At 35.1% G+C, this 22,690-nt stretch overlaps 1 protein-coding gene across 3 annotated transcripts in view; it reads left to right on the top strand.

The window, feature by feature from the left end:
• CEP135 (centrosomal protein 135) overlaps positions 1-21,815 on the top strand; it is a 75,150-nt gene extending 53,335 nt beyond the window's left edge. For all 3 annotated transcript variants that reach the window (XM_019962782.2, XM_070791465.1, XM_070791466.1), the window contains 11 exons: positions 242-357; positions 431-585; positions 1,054-1,109; positions 3,131-3,299; positions 4,139-4,249; positions 4,532-4,717; positions 11,829-12,038; positions 12,880-13,082; positions 14,343-14,447; positions 16,530-16,640; positions 20,938-21,815. In XM_019962782.2, the coding sequence (XP_019818341.2) occupies positions 242-357; positions 431-585; positions 1,054-1,109; positions 3,131-3,299; positions 4,139-4,249; positions 4,532-4,717; positions 11,829-12,038; positions 12,880-13,082; positions 14,343-14,447; positions 16,530-16,629 (1,411 nt within the window). In that variant the 3' untranslated portion in view covers positions 16,630-16,640; positions 20,938-21,815. The remainder of the gene's footprint in view (positions 1-241; positions 358-430; positions 586-1,053; positions 1,110-3,130; positions 3,300-4,138; positions 4,250-4,531; positions 4,718-11,828; positions 12,039-12,879; positions 13,083-14,342; positions 14,448-16,529; positions 16,641-20,937) is intronic.
• Positions 21,816-22,690: the final 875 nt, after the last annotated feature.

Genomic DNA, 22,690 nt, shown 5'->3' on the forward strand with positions numbered 1-22,690 from the left:
AAAAATTACATACAATTAATTTTATTTTTACACTATATTATTTTTTAGGAAGGTGGAATATTTTGAAGAGAAGACTAATATATATAATATAATGCCATTGATTATACTGAAAGAGCTTTAAAATAAGAAATTAAAGAAGCTTTTAAAATAAGCAAACTATTTTTTAAGATCTTTCATTTTTTAAAAGTTATTTCCACCAGAAATAAAGAATCCCATTTGTTATTGTCCACTGACTCTTTAGGCTAGTAAATGAGCAACTACAGCGGTCACTTGAGGATTATCAGCACCGACTTAACATGAAAAGAAGTGAACTTGAATCAGCCCAAGCACAAGTTAAAATACTGGAGGAAAAAATAGGTAAGTGTTCTTAAATTTTGTTTTTGCTGATCCTAATTTACTTTGTCTAAGAAACCTTTCTTTTCATTTATAGGTAAACTACACCTCAGGATGACTTCACAGAATGAAGAGGCTCATGTAATGAAAAAGACCATTGGTGTTATTGATAAAGAAAAAGACATCCTTCAGGAGACTGTGGATGAGAAGACAGAAAAGATTGCAAACTTGCATGAAAACCTAGCTAGTAAAGTATGGGACTATTAAGTAATATTATCTGCTATCTGAACAGAAAATCTTATTCTGTTTCATATATGCAGTTTTTTTTAATTGAAGGATAATTGCTTCACAAGATATACAGTTCTTATTTCATAAGAACCATGTGTGAGTTCCCAAGACCCAGAGCCATCTCTTCTGATATGTTTAAATTTCATTTTATCCCAATAATTTGAATTTTTAAAAGTTCTATTTCTAGAATACAATTTTATCATATATGATTACAGCAAACTCAAGGAACAATTCAGATTCTTAGAGTGGGTAGAAATACGCCAATATGTGAAATATATTTGGTACATGGAAATATCTTTACTTAGAGCCTTCTTTTATAACATGTTATGTGATTGAATTTAAACTATATAAATGTGATAAATTTTAGAATTCAACTGGAGATACTTCTACATGAATGGTTTAGAATCTGATATATTTTTATAATTTCTGTAGGAAAAAACTATTACTCAGATGAAGATAACAGTCTCAGAGTATGAATCTTCTCTGAAGTAAGTAACTGATGGAATGGCATCCAGCTTTTTAAGAAATTTTCAGTGAATGCAGCATAATCTGTTTGGATAGCAGTCTGGCAATAGGAAAATTTTTTTTTTCACTTTTCCTATTTTTGTCAGTGGAAGTTATCATTTTCTCAATCTCCTGCATAGACATTGTTATCCTCTAACTTTCTCCCTTCCTCTGTCATTGGCATCTAAACAATTATGTCTTATTAATTTTTCCTTTACACACCTACTTACTCCTTATTTCTACGGCAGTTATCCTGTGCAGGCCCTAATCATCAAAACTTAGATTACCTCAGCAGCTAGTACTGAATTTATTCCACATCTAAACCTTTTTAAGTATGGTTGCAAGATTTTACATTTTGTGTCTGGTCTCTCTACTTCAAGAAAAAAAGCACTAATTGTATTTCTTTTATATACCCTTACATATTATATGGGCCTCCCTGGTGGCTCAGCAGTAAAGAATCTGCCTGCAATGCAGGAGACACAGGTTCAATCCATGGGTTGGGAAAGTGCCTTAGAGAAATAAATGGCATCCCACTCCAATATTCTTGCCTGGAGAATCCCATGGACAGAGAAGCCTGGCAGGCTATAGTCCATAAGGTCACAAAAAGTCAGACATGACTCAGCAACATATTATATAATAGTAGGGACTTAAAACATTTAAATAAATATTTACTAATTGAATCATTTATGTTCTAACACTTGAAAATCTTCTGTTTTTACTTTAATTTTATAATAATAAATGTATTTTAAGACTTTATTTTCACATAATGATTGGTAGAGATCTAAAATGTCTTCACCTAATTAATCAGTGTCTTAATTCAGTAGTTGTCATTTCTTTTTCTGTTTTATTGAAGTATAGTTGATTTACAGTGTTGTGTTAATTTCTGCTCTACAGGAAAGTAATTCAGTTATATGTATATATTCTTTATCATATTCTTTTCCATTATGGTTTACTATAGGATAATGAATGTAGTTCCCTGTGTTACACAGTAGGATCTTGTTGTTTATCCATTCTCTATACATTCATTTGCAACTGTTAATCCCAAACTCCCAGTCCTTCCCTTCCCTACCTCCTCCCACTTAGCAACTACAAGTCTGTTCTCCATGTCTGTGAGTCTGTTCTTTCATAAATATGTTCATTTGTGTCATACTTTAGATTCCACATGGAGGTGATATCAATTTGTCCTTTTCTTTCTGAATTATTTCACTTCGCATCTCATAATCTCCAGGTCCATCCATGTTGCTGCAAATGGCGTTATTTCATTTTTTAAATTGCTGAGTAATATTCTAGTGTGTGTATATATATATATGTATATACCACATGTTTTTTATCTGTTCGTCTGTCTGTGGACAGTTAGGTTGCTTCCATGTCTTGGCTGCTGTAAATAGTACTGCTTTGAACATAGAGATGCATGTATCTTTTCAAATTATACTTTTGTCTGGGTATATGCCCAGGAGTAAGATTGCTGGATCATACGATAACTCTTTAGCTTTTTTGAGGAACCGCCATACTATTCAGTAGTGGTTGTACCAGTTTACATTCCCAACAGCAGTGTAAGAGAATTCCCTTTTCTCCACACATTCTCCACTTTTATTATTTGTAGACTTTTTAATGATGGCCAATTCTGACTGGTATGAGGTGGTACTTCATTTTAGTTTTGATTTGCATTGCTCTAATAATTACTGATGTTGAGCCTCTTTTCGTGTGCCTATTGGTCAGCTGTACTTCTTTGGAGAAATGTCTATTTAGGTTTTCTGCCCATTTTTCGATTGGATTGCTTGATTTTTTTTGTTGTTATTGAGTTGTATGAGCTGTTTGTAGATTTTGGAAATTATGCGCTTATCAGTTGTATCATTTGCAAATATTTTATCCCAATCCATAGGTTGCATAGTTGTAATTTCTTGCATTCTTAGTATATTTAATTCAGAGTAAAATAGTTTCCTTTTAAATAAACTAAATTTTCCAAAAAGCTTTCTTTATTATTGCTACCCCACTCACGTAACAGCCACCTAAAGGAAACATTGATTAATCGGGACCGTGAGATAAGCAGCCTCCGGCGCCAGCTTGATGCGGCTCACAAAGAACTTGATGAAGTAGGAAGATCTAAAGAAATGTCTTTTAAGGAAAACAGAAGATTACAGGATGATCTGGCTACAATGGCAAGAGAAAACCAGGTATGAGCACAGTACATAAACTTTGATAGTTTCATAATATGCAGTTTTACAATATATTCAATGTTTGCTAAATTTTAAAGCTCTAAATATTATGTCCTCTAAATTTTAATTATATAAATATGAGCAACAAAAGAAAGAACTCTTTAAGGAGAATATTGTTTATAAAGGTATTTTAAAATGTGGCTTAGAATACTTCTGTATATTATAGCAGTAATAAACCATCAGACACCATTGTAGGCTTTGTTGCAAGGAATCCTGAAGCTGGGAGCGTGGTGTTCTCTGTGGCAGAAATCTTTGTCAGTCTACTGCATGAGGACCCCAGTATCACTCCCAAGGCAAAGTTGCTGTGTTTTAAAGACCCATGGTAGATTTTAATTATTTGTACTTACTTCCAGTGGCTTAGAGATTACCTACCTACAAGCTAATTAATGAATATTTTAGAATGGCAAATACTGAAGGGTATTTGCTTTGTTTGTACTAGGTTTTTAAAGGATCATACCAAGAAAACCAGTGATTTTCTTATTTTAAATATTTTACATTTTTTGAATTACTCATTATAGAGCACATTGCTGATATATAAATTTTTAAAAATATTAATTCCTGAGCCCTTAGTTTAAGTACCAGATATGTGGTCAGTTATATTGTGGGAGATATATGGTAATAATTGGTTAAAAAGTCAAGATCAGTCAAAAAAACATGTGAAAATAATACTTAGGAACAGTTTTCCTTTTTTCCTACTCTCTCTTAGTCCCCAAATTCAGAAAGAGCTGTTTGAACATAAGTAGAATTCATTAGGTGCTACATTCATTTTATATTGTCTTCAATTTTCTGATTTATAGCAAATTTCATTGGAATTAGAAGCAGCAGTGCAAGAAAAAGAAGAAATGAAGAGTAGAGTTCATAATTACATAACTGAAGTGTCACGATGGGAGAGCTTAATGGCTGCTAAGGTGAAAAAAGCATTGGTTAGGTTGAATTTAAGACTGATTTTGTTTTAACTTTTTCATGTTTCTTTATTCTGCCTCCTCTATTAGATATTAACATATGAAAGTGGAGATCTTGCCTGTTGTCCTTGTATATTTTCTTACATGTCTTATTTAGTATAGTATCTGCACAGATGGCTTATGCTTCCTAAATTAAAGCAAAATCCCAATGTGTTGTATGTTTATGACATAGGTTTTCAGTGAGTGACCATTACTAATTTAGAAACAATTTAACTGTGATTAAACCAGGAAAAAGAAAATCAAGATTTGTTAGATAGATTTCAGATGCTTCATAACCGCGCTGAAGACTGGGAAGTCAAAGCCCATCAAGCTGAGGGAGAAAGCAGCTCAGTTCGACTGGAACTTCTTTCTATAGACACAGAGAGGAGACACCTTCGAGAGAGAGTGGAGCTGCTAGAAAAAGAAATTCAGGAGGTAATATATATATATATATATATAATATTTTTCTTGTACAGACATAATTTAGTAAAACAGAAAACATTCAAAGGCACTCTATCAAAATGATGTTTAAACATTGGTAGAATCAAATTGAATGGTAATATTTCGTCATTAATTCTGATAATTTGCTTGAGAGCTCCATTACTTTTCTATTGTAGTAAAATACACATAACATCAAATTTACCATTTTAAGTGTACCACCATCCTTCTTCAGAACATTTTCATCTTCTCCACCTAAACTCTGTACCCATTGAATACTCACTCCCCCCAGCCACTGACAACCACTGTTCTACTTTCCTTTGAATTTGGCTATTTCATTTAGCCCTAAGGTTCACTTAAATTTTAAGGTTCACCCATGTTGTGGCATGTGTCAGAATTTCATTTCTTTTTAAGGCTGAATAATATCCCATTTTTTGTATATACCACATTTTGTTTATCCATTTATTTGTCAATGAACATTTGGTTTATTTCCATCTTTGGCTATTGAGAATAATGCTGCTATGAACACAGGCATACAATATCTATTCAGGTCTTTGGTTCCTGTTCTTTAAGATATACCTAGACGTTGAATTACTAGATCATAGTATGATTTTGTGTTTAATTTTTTTGTGCAACTGCCATACAGTTTTTCACAGGGTCTGCACCATTTTACATTTCTACCTGCAGTGTTAGGGTTCTAGTTTCTCCACATCTTTACCAATGCTTGTTTTTTCTGTTTGTGTGTGTGTGGTTTGTTTGTTTTTAATAATAGCCTTCCCAATGGGAGTGAAGTAGTATTTCATTTTGGTTTTGACTTGTATTTTCTTGATGATTAGTGATGTTGAGCATATTTTTTTGTGCTAATTGGCCATTTGTATATTTTTTTTAAGAAATGTCTATTTAAATCCTTTGCCTATTTTTTTAAATCAAGCTGTTTTTGTTGTTGAGTTTTAGGAGTTGTTTTTATATTCTAAATATTTGTCCTGTATTAGATATGTGACTTGTGAATATTTTCTCCCATCTAGTGTCTTACCTTGTCACTCAGTCTTATCCTTAATGCAGAGAAGTTTTAAATTTTGATGAAGTCCAATTTATTTGTTTCTTTTTGCCTGTATTTTTGGTGTCATATCTAAGAAATCATTGCTAAATCCAACATCACAAAGCTTTTTCCTTTTTTTTTCTTATGAGTTTTCTAGTTTCAGCTCTTATGTTGAGGTCTTTGGTCCATTTTGAGTTAATTTTTATATATGAAATAAGATAAGGCTCCATTTTCATTCTTTTGCATGTGGATTTAAACAAACTTTTCCCATAGAGTCTAATAAAAATCTCTTAATAAAATTTTGAGTTGAGTTAAAATATAGGAATCCTTAGTAAGTTAGATTGATGTAGAACTGTTGGTTATTGGTTCTCCTTTCATTTTGTTGGTGGAGTATTTTAGCTGATCTTCATTTTTCAGAAGAAAGCATTGATTACTCATAGTGTGTAGAATTATGCACTGCCTCCCACAAACACCAAATATATTTAGTTCCTAGCTCTGAGAACCTGTGAACGTGACTGTGCAGATATAATCAAGTTAAAATGAGGTCCTGCTGGGTAGGGTGGACCCTAATCTGGTAACTGGTGTCCTTATAAAATAACAGCGATTCAGATACAGAAGGCCCAGTGGAGAATGCCACATGAAGACAGAGGCAGAGATTGAAATGAAGTGTCTACCAACGCAAGGAACCCCACAGATTGCCAGCAGTCACCGAAGCTGGAGAGAGGCATGGAACAGAGTCTCCCACAGAACCTCTAGAAGGAACCGATCCTGCTGACAACCTAGATTTCAGACATGAGGCCCCAGAACTGGGAGGGAATGCATTTCTGTTTTAAGCTAGCTAGTTTGTGGTAATTTGTTATGGCAGCATTAGGAAACAAATACAGACGTTGGTACCAGGAAGTGGGATGCTGCTGTAACAAACCTAAAAAGGGTCTTTGGAATTGGGTAACGGATACATTCTGGAAGGGTTCTGAGAGCCTGATAGAAAAGCCTTGATTACCTTGAAGAGACTGTTGGTAGAAAGGTAGACATTAAAAGTGAGGACTCAGAAAGAACAGGAAAGCTATAGAGATAACTTCTATTATTTACAAAATACGTAAATCATTATGAATGGAAGTTGTCCAGACATAAGAATGTTTCTTCCACTGCGGTCTCAGATGCACTGGAGGAACATATTTTTGGATGCTGGAGGAAAGGTGATTCTTAGAAAATGGCAGAGGACTTGGCTGAAGCATGGTCTGCTCTTAGGAAAGTAGAACTTAAAAGTGATGAACTTGGATATTTAGTTGAGGAAATTTCCAAGTGAAGTGTGAAAGGTGCAGCCTGATTTTTCCTGCTGTTTGTAGTAAGATGTGAAGGAAAGAGACAAATTGAGGAAGGAATTGCTAAGCAAGAGAGGAACCGGGACTCAAGGATTTGGAAAAGTTCTAGCCTGTACAGATAGGGTGTTCTGGAGGCAGGAAAGAGACTGTGGCTAGACAACCTCTTGGTGAAGCAATTAGGTGAGTAACCCATAGATCCAGGCAGTCACCTCAGCAGAAACACTGCCAGCTTGGGCTGAAAGGGACAGAAATAGGATGATTGAAAGGAAGGCTGAACTCCTTGGATCTTACAAGCAGAAAACAGGTCAGTAGAGTTCCAGAGAATAGCAAGGAGAAATAAGAAAGCCTTCCTCAGTAATCAGTGCAAAGAAATGGACGAAAACGATAGAATGGGAAAGACTAGAGATCTCTTCAAGAAAATTAGAGATACCAAGGGAACATTTCATGCAAAGATGGGTTCAATAAAGAACAAATGGTATGGACCTAACAGAAGCAGAAGATATTAAGACGAGGTGGCAAGAACACACAGAAGAACTATACAAAAAAGATCTTCACAACCCAGATAATGACATCGTGTGATCACTCACCTAGAGCCAGACATCCCGGAATGTGAAAGTCAAGTGGGCCTTAGGAAGCATCACTACGAACAAAGCTAGTAGAGGTGATGGAATTCCAGTTGAGCTCTTTCAAATCTTGAAAGATGATGCTGTGAAAGTGCTGCACTCAATATGTCAGCAAATACGGAAAACTCGGCAGCGGCCACAGGACTGGAGAAGGTCAGTTTTCATTCCAATACCAAAGAAAGGCAATGCCAAAGAATGCTCAAACTACTGCACAATTGCACTCATCTCATATGCTCCAAGCCAGGCTTCAGCAGTATGTGAACCATGAACTTCCAGATGTTCAAGCTGGTTTTAGAAAAGGCAGAGGAACCAGAGATCAAATTGCCAACATCCAGTGGATCATGGAAAAAGCAAGAGAGTTCCAGAAAAATATCTATTTCTGTTTTTTTTGACTATGCCAAAGCCTTTGACTGTGTGGATCACAATAAACTATGGAAAATTCTGAAAGAGATGGGAATACCAGACCACCTGACCTGAGAAATCTGTATGCTGGTCAAGAAGCAACAGTTAGAACTGGACATGGAACAGCAGACTGGTTCCAAGTAGGAAAAGGAGTACGTCAAGGCTGTATATTGTCACCGTGCTTATTTAGCTGATACGCAGAGTACATCATGAGAAACGCTGGGCTGGATGAAGCACAAGCTCGAATCAAGATTGCTGGGAGGAATACCATTTACCTCAGATACACAGATGATACCACCCTTATGGCAGAAGTGTAGAAGAACTAAGAGCCTCTTGATGAAAGTGAAAGAGGAAAGTGAAAAAGTTGGCTTAAAACTCAACATTCAGAAAACTTAAGATCATGGCATCTGGTCCCATCACTTCATGGCAAGTAGATGTGGAAACAGTGGCAGGCTATTTTTGGGGGCCCCAAAATCACTGCAGTTGGTGACTGCAGCCATGAAATTAAAAGGTGCTTACTCCTTGGAAGGAAAGTTATGACCAATCTAGACAGCATATTAAAAAGCAGAGAGATTACTTTGCCAACAAAGGTCCATCTAGTCAAGGCTATGGTTTTTCCAGTAGTCATGTATGGATGTGAGAGTTGGACTCTAAAGAAACCTGAGTGCCGAAGAATTGATGCTTTTGAACTGTGGTGTTGGAGAAGACTCTTGAGAGTCCCTTGGACCGCAGGGAGGTCCAACCAGTCCATCCTAAAGGATATCATTCCTTGGGTGTTAAGACTGATGTTGAAGCTGAAGCTCCAGTACTTTGGCCACCTGATGCAAAGAGCTGACTCATTTGAAAAGACCCTGATGCTGGGAAAGATTGAAGGCAGGAGGAGAAGGGGTTGACAGAGGATGAGATGGTTGGATGGCATCATCGACTCAATGGACGTCAGTTTTGGGTAAACTCTGGGAGATGGTGATGGACATGGAGGCCTGGCATGCTGTAGTCCATGGGGTCGCAAAGAGTCGGACACGACTGAGCAACTGAACTGAACTAAGAGTTAAAAACCTCTGATCTTCAGGAAAAGGGAAGAATAACTCTGAGAGTGACTGGGAGACCAGCAGGGCTGCTCAAAAGCTGGTGGTGCTGTTGCATTACCACAGGCCCAGACGGCATAGGCCCAGGGGACTGGACTCTTTCCTCCTTGACTCCGTAAGGCAGCACCACTGCCACTGTGGCCAAGAGGTGTGGCTGCCCTCGCAGGGCCAAAGGACAGAGCATCAAGGTAGAGATCATTAATTTTAGACCCTTGAAATCTAATGAAATTTGCCCTGCTTGAGTGTCACCTTACTCTAGACCTACTTATTCCTTCAATTCCTTCCTTTTTCTCCCTTTCATAATAAGACTATTTTATTTCTTCTCCACCATTGTATTTTAGAGGGAGGTAGTTTGTTTTCTAGCATCACAGATCATGGAGGGAGAGGAATTTTGCCCCAGGATGGACCATTCCCAGAATCTTACCGTTCTGATTTAGGTCAGATTTTGGACTTAAGAGTTGATGCTAGAAATATTGGGATAGAATGAATGTATTTTGCACATGGGAAGGACTTGTGAATTTGGGGGAGCCAGAGAGTTGCTAGAATTATGTCCCCCCCGCCCCACCAAATATATTAAAATCCTAACCACCAGTACCTGTGAAATTTGACCTTTTTGGAAATAGCACCTTTGCAGATGTAGTCAATTTGAGATGAGGCCATACTGGACTAGGTCAGGCCATATCCTAATGACTGGTATCCTTATGAGACAAGAGAAGTCTGGACACAGAATACACGAGGGAGAGTGCCAATTGAAGATGAAGGCAGAGATCGGAGTGCTGTGTCTGCAAGGCAAGGAACACTGAGGATTGGCAGCAGTCATAGGAGTTTGGAGAGAGGCTTGGAACAGATTGTTCCTCAGAACCTCCAGAGGAAGCCAATTCTGCCGACATCTGAATCAGACTTGTACCCTCCAAAATTGTGTGGCAATAAATTTCTGTTGTTTTAAGCCCTCCAGTAATTTTGTAGCAGTCCTAGGCCTCTAATACACTATTTCTATGTTTTTCTGTTATGAGTATGTAACTAAAGGAATGTTTCTCAACCTCCTAATTCTCAGAAGTTGTTCTTTAGCTCTTCTCTTCTTTGTCATTGTTCATGTCTTATGTGGTACATGAAATTGCCTTATGTATATTTGGGGAAATTTTGACTACTTCATTAATATTTGGAAAATCCAAATATTTTTCTGCAACTGTTGAAATGTATTAAAACTTCACATCACTGCATTAGATTTTTAATGTTGGTGATTTCAGTAAATACTGTGTAATAATTTAATTTTCAAATGTGGAATTCTTCCTAAACTCTAGAAGTAGAGCTTTATATTTATTTGTATTTATTACTCATTTTAATAATTTCTAATTTATTTATTACTCCATTTTAAATATGGATCATTCTAGGAAAAAGGGTCTTATAAGTATTTCAAATTTTGCTCATTATTTCAGTTATTAAACTCATAAAATTGTATACTATTATTAGCTTAAATTTAATTATGACTTTCGGTATGTAATTTTAAAGCAAACTCCAGTTTTGAAATTCAAAATTTAACTCAAGGCAGTTGAGGAGTGGTAAGTATATATGTTTTTGATGTGTTCAGTTCAGTCACTCAGTCGTATCCGACTCTTTGTGACCCCATAGACTGCAGCACTTCAGGCCTCCCTGTCTATCACCAACTCCCAGCCTACTCAAACTCATGTCCATTGAGTTGGTGATGCATTCCAACCATTTCATTCTCTGTCATCCCCTTCTCCTCCCTCCTTCAATCTTTCCCAGCATCAGGGGCTTTTCAAATGAGTCAGTTTTTCACATCAGGTGGCCAAAATATTGGAGTTTCAGCTTCAGCATCAGTCCTTGCAATGAATATTCAGGATTGATCTCCTTTAGGATGGACTGGTTGGATCTCCTTGCAGTCCAGGGGACTCAAGTGTCTTCTCCAACACCACAGTTCAAAAGCATCAATTTTTCGGCGCTCAGCCTTCTTTATAGCCCAACTCTCACATCTATACATGAATCCTGGAAAAACCATAGCTTTGACTAGATGGACCTTTGTTGGCAAAGTAATGTCTCTGCTTTTTAACGTGCTGTCTAGATGGTCATAACTTTTCTTCCAAGGGGCAAGCATCTTTTAATTTCATGGCTGCAGTCACCATCTGCAGTGAATTTGGAGCCCAAAAAAATGAAGTCTGTCACAGCTTCCGTTGTTTCCCCATCTATTTGCCATGAAGTGATGGGACCAGATGCCATGATTTTAGTTTTCTGAATGTTGAGTTTTAAGCCAACTTTTTCACTCTCCTCTTTCACTTTCATCATTGTTTTAACAAAGGGAGTTTATAAAGGAAAAATTTAACTTAAACAATCCCTATGTTCACAATCCTAAAACAATAATTTTCATCTTTGCATCTTCTATATATATATGAGATAGTTACCATGATTAATAATTATGCATGACTTATTTTTTAAGCTTTATATAGGCCATCTTTAAATAGCAGAGAACTTCTTGAGTGTATCTTAAAATTGTAAAATTTTTTAAATTGCAAAAATTGGCTCTTAATAGTTTTATAAAATGACATTGTAGCTATACAGATTCAAACCTTTAAAAGTATTGGGTTACTTTAATTTCATACTGATTTCTTTTTCTATTTTCAGCACATGAATGCACATCATGCTTATGAATCTCAGATCTCATCAATGGCAAAAGCTATCTCTAGATTAGAAGAAGAGCTGAGACACCAAGAAGATGAGAAAGCAGCAGTGTTAAATGATTTATCATCTCTTAGAGAACTTTGCATTAAGCTTGATTCAGGCAAAGATATTATGACCCAACAATTGAATTCCAAAAATCTTGAATTTGAGAGGGTGAGAACTTAAAAAGATTGTCTTGTAGCATACTATTTTATTTAGCCCTACTCTGATTGTTTTACTTTACCATTCACTACCCAATATATTTGTTCCCCTGTAGAGCAGTGACTTCTGACTACAGGATTTTGACAACTAGATTTGACTATTAGATTCATTGCCAAGATTTCTTTGGCAAATATGATAATGAAGTTAGGTGCTATTTTGAAGCAGATGGGTACTTAGAACATGAGTCTTCTAATTATAGAATAGGAACATATCCCAATGTATTTTCTGTTTAAGACTTATGTGAAGAATTGAGCAGCTTATTCCTCCCTAAGTGGAATATTTTTCCTGATAAAAATTTTACTCTAATTTGAAAGTCGAGTAAGCTGAAACTTTGCATTCCTAAACTGAAGCGTTAAACAACCCAATGTGTATTCTTAAACATGAGTGTTTCCAGTTTTCACTCATTTAGTAGTAACTTTATTTTCAGAGACAGAGAAGCTTCAAAACTGGTTTGGCTGTGTAATGAGAATATATATATTTAATAAACCAGAAGGGCCTCCTGGCTGATAAAATGGTCACATTTTAGAGTTTTATGTTAATTACCCTTTCTTGACAAAATAATGCAAAAGAAAATTATTTGAGGGTTGGAATAGATCTTATGGTCAAAATAAATCCTAACTAAAAATAACAAAGACTATTGTGAAAATAAGATGTTTTTATTATACTTAAAAAAGGATTTTAGAATCTTCAGTCAGTGCTCAGAATAAAGCAACTGATGTGTGTATAGCTCTCCAGAAAGTATTTCAGAGTAAGTCTAAAATTGTACTGAGGTAATCTTACTTTGTTCTTGTAGGTTACAATGGAATTAGAAAATATAAAATCAGAGTCAGAGCTGTTAAAAAAACAACTGTTGAGTGAGAGACATACAATTAAAAACCTTGAATCATTGTTGGCTACAAATAGAGATAAAGAATTTCATTCCCACTTAACTTCCCATGAGAAGGATACAGAAATTCAGATACTTAAAGAGAAGTTGACCCTTTCGGAAAGCAAACTGTAAGTGTCATAATTCAACTTACGTGAAGGAAATAGTCTGTCACAAATAATTTTTCAATATGAGTAGTTCTTTGTAGACTTGTAACATAAAAAAAATGATAGAAAAATACTGGAGGAACAAAAAAAATTTTTTTTCAATTTTTGGGGAGAAGAGGATGGGAGTTGGAACAGTGGTAACAAACCAAAATATTTTGCTTATGTAGCAGCTCCTATTGGAAATCCAAAAGAGACATCATGTTTGGAGATGTAATTTGTGTGTGTTCACTACAGAAATGGTACCCATGAAAGTGAATGAGTGACCTTTCAAAAAATGTCTACAGTTGAGGAACAGAGGAAAATCAGAGAAAGGGAGAACATTTCAGGATGGGGAGAGTTGGCAGTGTTTCATGCTATGGATTAGGAAAAAAACTTTGAAAAGCATGAAATTTGACCCTCATAAATATATGGATTACTTTTTAGGAGATTGATGATGGTGCCTTTTTAGGATGGAGAAGTTTAGACATATTTTTGGAAGAGGGAGTGAAACCCAGGATAGATAGTATAAGTAGAAAAATTAATTAAATTTATTTATTTATTTATTTTTGGCTGTGCTGAGCCTTCAGTACTTTTGTGCAGGCTTTCTCTGAATTGTGGCCAGCAGAGGCTACACCTCATTGCAGTGCCTGGGCTTAATGCAGTGGTTTCTCTTGCAGAGCACAGGCTCTAGTTGCGCGGCCTTCCTTAGTTGTAGCATGTGGGCTCTAGAGCGTTGGCTCAGTAGTCATGGCATATAGGCTTAGTTGCTCTGTGGCATTTGGGATCTTCCTGGGCCAGGGATTGAACCCATGTCTCCTGCATTGGCAGGCAGATTCGTAGCCACTGTACCACCAAAGAAATCCCAATAATTAACTTTTAAAAGGAGTGAGAAATATTACTTTTCCTGAGGTAGGAGTCAAGAAAGAGCCAATAAAAATACTTTACATTTCAGTGTTACAATTCATGTCTCCTCAAATTTGCACCTCCAGCATTGCTGGAGTGCCTAGCACATACTAAAAGCTCAATAAATGTTTGTTAAATAAATGAGATGAATGAAAAAGAAAACTTTGTGATGGAAATCCAGACGATTATGAAGTTATTGTTGAAAAGTCTTTTTTTATCCTTATATGTCACCTCCATTTGTTGTTATTAATAACAAAAACAAAATTCCGTAGTACTTGACTCTTTAAAACAGAGTATTTGTTACTTACTTACTTACTTGATTTTTTTAAATTTGTTTTTAAGAAATAGTCAAAGCCGGGAAAACACCATGCTCCGGGCTAAAATGGCACAATTACAAACAGATCTTGATGTTCTGAAAAGGCAGATTTCAACTGAAAGATATGAACGGTAAGCAAATATTTTTAACATTGGACAGTGTTTTTATTTATTCCCTATATTCTACTCCAAAAAGGCTTTTATATGGCTTATAAATAGCAAACTTTTCTTGGCATTAATATGGAAGATAAATTCCTTTGGTAATTTTTTCTAAAATGGCAATACATGTTGCATAAGATAATATCCCCATAATAAAATAGCAGAGTAGCAAGTATTGTATAAATAAACATTTGCTATAGCGTTCCTCAGGGCAAAATCAGGACATTATTTCAAAGGATATAGTTAAGGAATCAACAAAGTAGTAAGGATTCTACAAGAGCCAAAACTTTATGATCCAACAGGAAATTCCAAATACAAATTATCATGTAAGTGATGATCATAAGGGCAATTAAAAAATATATACCATATGCTATGTATGTATCCTATTAACTATCTAGTATTGTACCTATCTTATTTTTAGAAACTAATGTCACACAAATAGTAAATAGCAGAGCCAAGACTAAAATCTACTATAAACCCTGTGTTCTTAATCTTTACAATATATTCCTTACAGGCTAGTAATTTTCACACTCACTTATATTTCAGTTCATTAGCTTTATTATGTTGAAAAATTTAATTTCCAAGTGTTACAAATAGAAATGAGACCTGGTTTAACAGTTAAAATCCAAATCTAATTTGCAAATCAATTTGTCAAGTTAACTTTTCTTCCATTATTCTTTCCTACCATATTAATACCATAGACATCAACATATCTAAGATTTCATTCTCAAATAGTGGTCAGATTGCTTATTTAGATCAACTTTTTGGGTTCTCTAATCTTACTCTTATCCGTTTACATCAAAAACTTTTAAGTCATATGCAATTTAGATTATAGATGAAATTTGCTAGGAAATGAATATTTATGATTTCAAAGAGAGATGAAGCCTGAGATTGCATCTTTGTCATGAAAGCAATGTTAATTTCTTGTACTTTAGAAGATCAGTTCAGCGTGCTAAACTGAATGTGTATGATGATTTTCATTTATTAATGACAGTTGTTTCATGGGGTCGCAAAGAGTCGGACACGACTGAGCGACTGAACTGAACTAAACTGAATGACAGTTGAAATTCTCTTCAAGGGTCCTAAACCAAGCTCTTTATTTCTTTGGGTTAGAGACCCCCTTAATTCCTCTCCTTTTTCTTGTCCATGGTCCCCAAGGAAACCGCTACCCATGTAGCCATGTCTTTCCTTCTCTTTACCATCCAGCTAGACCATGCATTCTTAAAGAGGCAATATCATTACCACAGGGAACAATATGGGTTCTTGGGGGAAGAGGGAATGGCAAAAAAAACCTTAGGTGTTACAGTGATTTGTGGCCCTCTGAAGGGCTACAGTACATTAACAGTGTATCTGTGTATTAAAATTTGACAGAGGGTAGGAGAAGGAAATGGCAACCCACTCCAGTATTCTTGCCTAGAGAATCCTGTGGATGGAGGAGCCTGGTGGGCTGCTGTCCATAGGGTCACACAGAGTCGGATACGACTGAAGCGACTTAGCAGCAGCAGCAGCAGGACATCTAAGGGGACATCTAAAAATAAATTTTAGGGGATTATAAGGAAAAAAAGTTTATGAAGCACCTATCTAGGTAGAAATCCTAGATATTGAAAAGTTCAAGTCAGAAAGTCTAGTCCAGGCACTGAACAGCCCACAGTAGAGGTGGCAGCATAGTCACTATGCTTCGTGGGACAGACCCAGACGTGGGGAAGGAAAGCATAAAAGAAAACAGATGATTTTACTTCTAACATTTGGGCATTTTGACACAGGAAGAAGGAAGAGGGGTAGATTTATGTGCAAGAAGTGGGAGAACTAGTTGCAGAGAGGGGAGGCATCAGCTTTGAAAAATCTATATTCAGAGGAGCTTTGAACAATCTCTTAAAGTACATATTCCTTTAATTGAAATCTTTTATCCACAACTTAAAAATTATATAAAGACATGATTTAAATTTAGTAGAAATACTAATTAATTAAATAGAAATTATGTAACCAATAACAATAACAGCCTTTTATTTGTATACCACTTTTTGGTATAATCTCTTATTTTGTCTTTACTGACAGAGAACGAGCAATTCAAGAGATGCGTCGGCATGGTCTTCGCACGCCACCCCTTAGTTCTACTATGAGGTCTCCTTTACATTCTCCTGAACATATAAACTGATTATCAGAAAGGTATCTATATAGCACCAAGTACAAGCAAAACTACTAAGAATCTCTGGTTATAAAAATTGCAAGAGTTGTTTTCTGTGTCGGTGGGGAAGAGATTGCCTAGAAAGGTAGTCGAGAACTTTTGGAAGTAATGGAATGTGCTGTATTGTGGTGGTGGTGGTGGTTACATGGGTGTATACTATTGTAAAATCTCATTGAACTGAACATTTATAATCCATGCATCGTATTGTATGTAAATTATACTTTAAAAATTAAAGGACAATATGAAATCTCACAGGGTAATATTTAATAAAGCCCCAGACTCAAGGTACAGATAACAGATAGTGAAAGTATAGACAAATACAGAAAATATTATTTAATATTGAAAGCCAGGACAGATTTTTTAAAGTGAATTATAGTATACATACAGAAATACATACAGAAAAGTGCTGTATCATAGTATATATAGCTGAGTGAATTTTTACAGATTGAACACACATATGCAACCTGCACTCAGATCAAGAAACAAAATATAACCTCTCTTTTGGGCTTCCTTCTGGTCATAATTGATTGGCTCAGACAGTAAACAATCTGTGCCTGCAATGCAGGAGACCTGGGTTCAATCCCTGGGTTGGGAAGATCCCCTGGAGAAGGGAATGGCTGCCCACTCCAGTATTCAGGCCTGGAGAATTTCATGGACTATCCATGGGGTCACAAAGAATTGGACATGTCTGAGCAACTTGCACTTCACTTCTGGTTGTAGTCCCTGCTCTGAAAGTAACTGTTTTGGTTATTCAAAGTATAAATGCCTTTTCTCTGTTCCTGGACATTTTATAAATGAAATATATTTTTGACTTTTTTTCTTCAACAATACCTTTGTGAGATTCATTTATACTGCTGTGTTCTTGTAGATGGTTCAGTCTTGTTGTATCATATTCCATTGTGCAAACTTACACAGTCCATTTACTCATTCTGTTTTTGATGAGCATTTGATCATTTCCAGTTTGGACTATTATAGACAGAAACATGATGAGTATTCTAGTACCTTATAGATACCATACATTTCTTTGGGGTATACTCTTAGGCATGAAATTGTTAGGTCACACTGGACACACATGTTCAAGCTTATTTTGGCAAGTCAGTTTTCCAAAATAATTGTAAAGAGCTGAAGTATATTTGAGGAAGAGTCAAAGTGATGTGCTCATACATTGGACATGGGAATGAATGGGTCAGACCCAGAGTTTGAAAGGTAGGTGAAAGGTTGGTAGTCAAGTCTTATCTTGAAGAAATAGTAAAGTCAATCCTCCGTCCTTTTAAAAATTATATTTTTTGGCCTCTTTCAGTAGAAATATATAGAAAATAATTGTTTCCTTAGTGACTCAGGATCCTGATAAGAACATTAGTTATGTTCTATTCTTTAATATACTGATGTCCCAGGTTTATTAGTATTTGTAAGGCCTTCATTTAAATGATTTCAGATTGCTGTGCTTTTGCGTTTATTTATTTGATTAAAACATGTGTTTTCTTCTTTCATTTTGAGGACCACTTCCCAGTCCTGGCTGCAATCACTGTGTCCTTACAACTTCTAAGCTGCTGCATTAATTTGAATGTGATTAGATGGAGCTTCAGCTTTTCATTATAAAGCCTCTTGGCAGTTGTGTCACAAACATTTTTTTGTGCTTGAATCACAGCTGCATTTTAGTTCAAGGGTTGGTAAACTAGGGCCTAGGGGCCAAATCCACCCCACTGCCTATTCTTGTAAATTAAGCTTTATTGGACCATAGCCACACCCAATTGTTTGCATATTGTCTAAGATTGCTATTCTGCAGTGGCAGAATTGAGTAGTTGTGACAGAGACCCTGGGGCCCAGAGATCTGAAATATTTCTTACTAACTGGCCTTTCACATCATGTAGCCTCTGGAAAACTTACCTGTACATTCATGAGATTATAAGAGTGAACAAAGCAAGTAATTCCCTAGTTTTAAGAAAAGAGGCTCGACTCCAGGGATCTCCACACTATACTTAGAACCACTGATCTAGGACATAGTGGATACCAGCAATCTCTAAATCTGGGATGAATTAGGAAACTTTTTTTTAACTTATGATAAAATATAAATAACATGAAGTTTGCCTTCTTAACTGTTTTATAAAGTGTGCAACTCAGTGGCATTAAATTCACAATGTTGTACAGTCATCAGCACTACTTAAAAAAAATTTTTATCACCCCAAATAGAAACTCTTTATTGATTAAGCAGTAACTCTCCAGTCCCATCTTTACTTCCCCTGCCCCGATAACTTCTAATCTACTTTCTATCTCTAAAAATTAGCCTGTTCCAGATTTTCATCTAAGTGAATTTATACAGTATTTATCTTTTGCATCGGTCTTATTTCATTTAGGGTAATGTCTTCAAGGTTCATCTGTGTTGTAGCATGTATCAGAACTTCATTCCTTTCATCCCTAAATAATACTTGTGTTTATTCTACATTTTGTTTTTCTATTCATCAGTTGATGGACACGTAGGTTGTTTTTACCTCTTAGCTATTCTGAATAATGCTACTGTGAGCATGTGTATACAAGAGTCTGTTTTAGTGTGTGTTCATATCTTTGGGAGTACCTAGATTTGCTGGGTCATAGCAATGGCACCCTACCCCAGTACTCTTGCCTGGAAAATCCCATGGACCGAGGAGCCTGGTAGGCTGCAGTCCATGGTGTCGCTAGGAGTCAGACACCACTGGGCGACTTCACTTTCACTTTTCACTTTCATGCATTGGAGAAGGAAATGGCAACCCACTCCAGTGTTCTTGCCTGGAGAATCCCAGGGACAGGGGAGCCTGGTGGGCTGCCATCTCTGGGGTGGCACAGAGTCGGACATGACTGAAGCAACTTAGCAGCAAGGTAGTTTTATGTTTAACTTTTTGAATACCTGCCAAACTTTTTCCATTTTCTGTTCTAGTAGATGTAGTTCAGAAAACATCTGCAACCATTAACAAATTCCCAAAGTATCCTAGTGATGTGGCTAATTGCTAACACATTTCCATTCATGTTTTCTAATGTTGTCACCAAAGCTAATTTTAAGGGGTTTCCCCATAAATACACATAAATGAATAGAAATACTCATTTTAAGCCATATTTATAATTTCTTTAATAAATTATATAATCCAGTTTTACCTTTACTGTTTTGATTATTATGTCTTAAAAAAATGCTCACTGAGAAAACATAAAATATAAAAGTATAAAGAAGAAAACCAAAACCACTTTTTTTTATATATTTTTTATTGAAGTAAATGTACATAAGATCAAACTTATCATTTTGACCATTTTTAAGTATACATTTCTCTGGCAGTTAGTACATTGACACTCTTGTGCAAAAATCAACTTCACTATCAGTCTCCATAACTTTTTTTATCTTTCCCAAGTGAAACTGTACTCATTAAATGACTCCCCAGTCTTCCCTTCCCCCAGCCTCTGGCAACCACTGTTACAATTGCTGTCTCTGAATTTGACTACTGTTTGTACCTTATGTCAGTAGAATCATGCTGTATTTTTCTTTTTGTGACTGACTTTTTTCACTTACTATATAATGTTTTCAAATTTAATCCAAGTTGGGAGTATGTTTTAGAATTCCCTTCCTTTTTGAGGCTGAATAGTATTCCATTCTGCATATATAACACACTTCGTTTATCTGCTCATCATTTGGGTTGCTTCCGCCTTCTGGCTGTTGTGAAAATGCTGCTGTGAACCCAGATGTACATGTAATACTATAACTCAGAGAAAACAAGCAATTAGCATTTTGGTATATACTTCTTTCTTATGTTTGATTTGTAATAAATATGCACACATGCATAGACATATGTATATAATTCTTATAGAAATTATCTTCAAAATAAGTTTTTATCAGTTATTTTGTTCTGGGGGGAAATTCTAAGATACTTGTAAAAATATTTGATTCTCCCTAAAACATGCTATTTTAAGACTCAGACAACATAATTTACAATACTTGTTTGTAGTTTTAAACCTAGACATCATATTAGCTCTTATTTTGGGTGAGTTTTCTCAGTTAACATTCTCTGTTACCCTGTTCTTTTTACTGCGTATCATTCTTTTAGTACTCATACTTTGACATGCTTTTGTAATTTAAGAAGAATATCTTTTAAAATAGAGAACAATACTTCTTAACTATTAAATGTAGCTTGATTGTGGGCAAGTTTTTATTAGAGACTGTAATTTCAGTTAAAACATTACTGAATTTCAGTTTTTCATGAATGTACTAATTTTATCATTTTTTTCTTTAACCCATCTTTCCTCTCCCCCTTTTTTCAGAATGTTGGCTTTCCGTGAGTTGGAAAGGACAAACAGTAATGAAATATTTGAATTACTTGTTCCTGAAAATCATGAACATTGACACAGATTCTACCTCTGTCAACTTTTATTTAAATCAGTGAATATTTTTGTAAAAAATTTGGTTTAAAAGAGCTGTACTTTGTGTAAATTTTTATACATATGACAGAATATATATTCATAGTGCTAACTGATGTTATATCTGTATTTTTATTATTCCTGACTTAAATTACTCCTCAAAGTGTGTTTATACTGTGAATTAATTTATTGTTCACATTATGTTTTAATAATCTTTTTCTTAGGGAGCCATAATATGTGTATGTAAAATTCTTACAGTGCTTGTTTTTAAAGTGTATTTGGTTTCCATGTCTGTATTTATAACCCATATTTTTAATGCATTCACAAAGGATGATCAACCTTGATGCTAGGCTGTCATGTTTAACTTTTTTCTTCTAAATGTGAAATTATTTGCCAATTTGGTGTCTGTCATTGAGGGAATTATATTCAGGTCTTATAATAGCAGAGGTCTTGATAAAATAATGGTTATCATATATAATTTGTTATTACCAACTAGAACTATGATGGCAAAGATACATTCATATATTACATACAATATTATACTATTTTGGCTATCACATGAACTCTTCATATAATACAAATGCTGTCAAACTTAAACTAAATGCTATATTTAGAATTTTATATAACAATAGAACAGAAACTTGGGATATTTTTCAGTAAATAAAATTCCTCACTGTACTAATGTAAAACTTTGAGTGCAAAAGGATATGGGGTAAATACAGTAAAACATTTTGTTACGATTCCAATATACATTCAATAATACTCAGTTTTCTGCTTCTAAATCTGTGTGTTGTAACTTATCAGTCTTCCAGAATAGTATGTAAACACTGACCTATTGTGGCATATTAAATAGAAAGCAGCTTTTTACCATCAATTTCAAAGTTGTAACGTTAAGAATTTATATATATATATATATATACAGATATTAATATAAGAACATAAGTAAAAAAGAGATTGTCATACAAAAATGAATCGTGTTTGAACCATACACATTTGAAGAAAATCCTGTTCTTAATAGATTTCATTATGATTAAAAAAGAACTTAAAAACTAACATAAAATGGAAGACCGATTATTTATGATACATTTTATTTCTTCCTCTGGTTTAATAAAGTGAAGTTTGTAAATGTTTGTGTGTGCCCAGGGGTGAGCAGTGCTCTTTTTCTGAAATTAGTATTCTTTATATGTTTGCATTATGCCCTTTGCAGTCATTCAGTATGTACTGGAGAGTGATGGGGCTCTTCCGCCATCCGTGCCATTTTATGTATTCAGTCTCCTGTGTGTGAATTCATGTATTACACCAAACGACAGTAGAAATGGGACTACTTACAATGTCATAAGAAAAATCTTTTAATAAATATATGTAAATAATATTTAAATATTAGTCCCCCGTTTCCCCCAAAACAACAGCAAGACATATTTTGTTGAATATTTTATTTTAATGTTTTCTATAATTAAAAATGTATAGCTTGCCATAATTGTTATTTTCATAACCATGATATTACAGTTTTTTAAGTAGTTTTATCTTAAAATACTGAATGTATTTTATAGATTTTTAAATTTGTTTTAAAAAGTTTAAATTATGGAGCTTGACATAGATTTTCAAATAAACTTTCCAGTCAATTTATTTTCTCTTTCTTAAAAATATTTTTTTATAA

The sequence above is a fragment of the Bos indicus genome, chromosome 6 (assembly GCF_029378745.1).
Source record: "Bos indicus isolate NIAB-ARS_2022 breed Sahiwal x Tharparkar chromosome 6, NIAB-ARS_B.indTharparkar_mat_pri_1.0, whole genome shotgun sequence".
Taxonomy (NCBI): Eukaryota; Metazoa; Chordata; class Mammalia; order Artiodactyla; family Bovidae; genus Bos; species Bos indicus.